The 3,703-nt window shown below is 49.7% G+C and overlaps 1 protein-coding gene across 1 annotated transcript in view; it reads right to left on the bottom strand.

The window, feature by feature from the left end:
• XKR5 (XK related 5) overlaps positions 1-3,703 on the bottom strand; it is a 27,257-nt gene that overhangs the window by 14,952 nt on the left and 8,602 nt on the right. Inside the window, exon 3 of the mRNA XM_017854323.1 lies at positions 776-960. Within this exon, the coding sequence (XP_017709812.1) occupies positions 776-960 (185 nt within the window). The remainder of the gene's footprint in view (positions 1-775; positions 961-3,703) is intronic.

Genomic DNA, 3,703 nt, shown 5'->3' with positions numbered 1-3,703 from the left:
CCTCCCTCCCTCCCTCCTTCCTTCCTTCCTTCCTTCCTTCCTTCCTTCCTTCCTTCCTTCCTTCCTTTCTTTCTCTCTTTCTCTCTCTCTCTCTCTGTCTCTCTTTCTCTCTCTCTCTCTCTCTCTCTCTCTCTCTCTCTCTTTCCTTCTTTCTTTACAGGGTCTCACTCTGTCACCTGGACTGGAGTGCAGTGGTGCAACACGGCTCACTGCAGCCTCAAACTCCTGGCCTCAAGTCATGCTCCCACCTCAGCCTCATGAATAGCTGGGACTACAACTGCACGCCACCATGCCTGGCTAATTTCTGTATTTTTTGGTACAGATGGGTTTTCGCCAGGCTGAGGCTGGTCTTGAGCTCCTGGGCTCAAGCAATCCGCCCACCTCAGCTTCCCAAAGTGCTGGGACTACAGGTGTGAGTGTTGTGCCCGGCCAAGAATTATTCTAATGACTAAAGATACAAGAAAAACATGCGCATTGAGTTGATGGACAGGCAGTCTTTCCAAGGCGTTTTCAGGGTAATTTTGATTATGAGCAATTTCTATCTTATGGGCTGACTTTAGAACATGACCCTTAAGAAAGAAGGGAGCCAACTCTCTGTAAACTCAATGCACCAGCAAAAGCCAGTTTTAAGCATCATCTTGGGCTAGTGAGCTCCAGGTGCCCTAATGCTCCTAAGCAGAGGAAATCTCGAAGGGAGGGTTTTGCTAAAGAGGTTCACGTTCCTGTCCCCCTTCGGCTGCCAGACAGTCTGTGTTCTGTGGTGAAAGTTACTCACCTGGCACAATATCTGTGAAGCCTGAGGCTAGAAAAACATATGTCTGAAGCAGCAGGTGGGGTCCAGTCTGCAGCAGGGCCTCCAACAGTCGAAGGGCCGACAGGTCAGCCTCCTGCAGCTGCAGCCAGCCTCGATGGGGAGCCTCCTGTTCCTTCTGCAGAGCAGTCAGCACAGCGTCCCAGTGCCTAGGGAACAGCGGAGGGCACGTGACCGGGAGCCAGACTGTGGTGAGCTTCAGTAGGACCAGCTTTCATTTAGAGACATACTACATGCTAAGCAATATCCTATGCCCTTACTAGTCACCTAGATTACTAGTTAGTCTCCTGCCAGGCACTGACTAGAAGCAGAAGACGTCCATTCTATGTAAGTTCCCTGAGTCCCATGGTGCTCAGCCAGGCCACACTCTCCCCACGTCTAGTACCCCAGTACCTGACCCGGGGGCTCTTTGAGCTGCAGCGGCTGCATGGCAAGGGAACCCAGGCTGCCAGCTCTGTGAGACTCGGCAATCACCCTGACCTGAGTCCTTCCCCGGAGCCTTTTGGGATGGGAATTCATTTATTGACAGATGTTTGTCGCAAGGTGCTGTGTTGTCATCTCTTTGGAGGACAAAAAGATGGAAAGGTCTCATAGAATGTAGAACTCTGGGCTGCTAAGCCTGGGGCACATGAAGAGCAGACAGGGAAGAAGGATCTGGGGGCTTTGCTGGGGGGTGGCCAGGGATCCAGGTGGCTGGAGCACCATGTGGAGCTTGGAGGCTGATGTGGTTGGTCCCAGTGAAGCAGATCAGGGCCCTGAACCTCAGGCTATGGGGTTTGGATTTTGCTCTGGAAAAATGAATTTGGCAGAGGTATATGTACTATTTGGGGTATGAGATGAATGTGTATGTATGTGTGTGTCTATGTATGTGTGCATGCATACTGCAAGTGCATGTATATGTGTGCACACACATGTGGTGTATATGTGCTTGTGTGTGTATCTGCATGTGCATGTATGCATGTGTGTGTACAAGTGTGCAAAACATGTGCATATATATATGCATTATGTGCGTGCATATGTTTAGTGTGTATGTGTATATATGTGTGTGCATGCAGGTACATGTGTGTATATTCATGTATGTGTGCAGTGTGCATGTGTAGCATGTGCAATGTGAGTGTGTGTGTGCATGCATGTAGTGTGTGTGTGTATGAACAGGCGATAGGGACATCAGGAGGAAATAGAGCTAATAGAATACTTCTAGCAGTAATTAGTGAACGGTGAGTGAGAAGGGAGTCTTAGGAATGGAAAGTGGGGAGCAGGTGCAGAAAATAGTGGGGTTGGAGATCAGGATTTGATGACTGAACAGGGGAGATGAGGGAGGTTGCAGTGGCTTTGAGGTTTCAGGCCTAAATGACTTGGAAATGGTGGTGCTACTGACGGAATTAAGCCAGGTGAGGAGTGCTGGATTGGCTACAATATGAATTTCTTCAGCATTGAGGAATGTGAGGATGGGTGGAGCCCCCATAAGGAGAGATCTGGATGACCAGTTGTGGTTGAGGGACTGGAAGTGGCCAGAAGAGACTGTGTGAAGACAGCAGAGGCCAAGGACAGCACCCTGGGGTCTGTTCCCACTAAGGGGTCTGGATACTAAAGGAACACCAGCAAGGGTGGGTGGAGGCCAAGAACCAGGCAGCAGAGAGAGCTGCTGATGTCTGCACTGTGGATTACAGGATGGGGTGGCCCAGGGCCACGGGGACACATCAGCTCACCCAGCCTGGGTGGCCCTCCTAGGCTCTCGGAAAAGGAACCAAGCACCAGAGAAAGAAGTCAGAACATGTCCTCGCTTCATTCTGTTCCCTATGAGCCTGTGCCAGACACCTTTATTGGAAACTTCATCTCATGAGTAGAAAGTGGCACAGGCCACCTTCCTTGCAACCTGAAGAGCCATATAGAACCCATGACGACGAAGCCACTCCCCAGCCACACCTGCGGGCTCTCAGACTTGGAGTCTCGCCTGGGGGTGAGATTTCGCCACCACCCACCAATTCCTCTCTGGGTCTCTCCCGCAGCAGCAACAAGGAGACAACCACAGCCGCCTGCACACAAGCCTGGTGCCCAGCAAACCCACCGGATTCTGCTTCCCTGTCTTGTCCAAGTTAAGTACTAGAGGTCACTTCAATTTGGCAGCTCCCGAAGTCAAGCTGGACGCATGTCGAAGGTCACCTGCAAAACTCTCTCTAGAGACCCCTAAGGCTCTGACTGGCAGGTGACAAGCTGGACCCTGATGGCTGGCAAACATTTCTACGTCCAGAGCAGAAGATTCGGGGAGTCCTCTTGGAAATGGCTTTATTCATGGTGCTGAGATCCCAGGACAGATGTCTAAGAAAAACAACTTTCCTTTTTCATGATTGGGAATCCTGGAGTGAACCCATTTCTTACTGTGTCTTGATTCTTGATATAAACTCAATGTTAAGAAAAACATATGACACTAAAACATGTAACCATGAGGGCAGGCAGTAGCTTTCTTTTCACTCTCAAATCATTTGTTCCTGACACGGGGTAGTTTCCTCTTCTTGCTCTTCCAGAAAGCTTTGTTTGTTCAATATGCATTTTTCTTGGGCTTTGAAAAGCCTACCTACTACAGACCACAGGAGAAGCAAGAGAAATGAATCCCAGCTTTTTGGGAGGCCAAGGCAGGAGGATTGCTTGAGCTTAGGAGTTTGAGATCAGCCCTGGCAACATAAGGAGACCCCATGTCTACAGAACAAAAAAAAAAATTAGCTGAGATAGTGGTGGGTGCCTGCAGTACCAGCTACTCAGGAGGCTGAGGTAGGAGGAGGATCACTTGAACCCAGAAGGTCAAGGGTGTGAGTGAGCCATAATTATGCCACTGCACTCCAACCTGGGTGACAGAGCAAGAAGACTCTCACAAAAAAAAAAAAAAAAAAAAAA

This window comes from Rhinopithecus bieti, unplaced genomic scaffold, assembly GCF_001698545.2.
Source record: "Rhinopithecus bieti isolate Rb0 unplaced genomic scaffold, ASM169854v2 scaffold_39273, whole genome shotgun sequence".
Taxonomy (NCBI): domain Eukaryota; kingdom Metazoa; phylum Chordata; class Mammalia; order Primates; family Cercopithecidae; genus Rhinopithecus; species Rhinopithecus bieti.
This window is presented reverse-complemented; position numbering and strand designations above follow the sequence as displayed.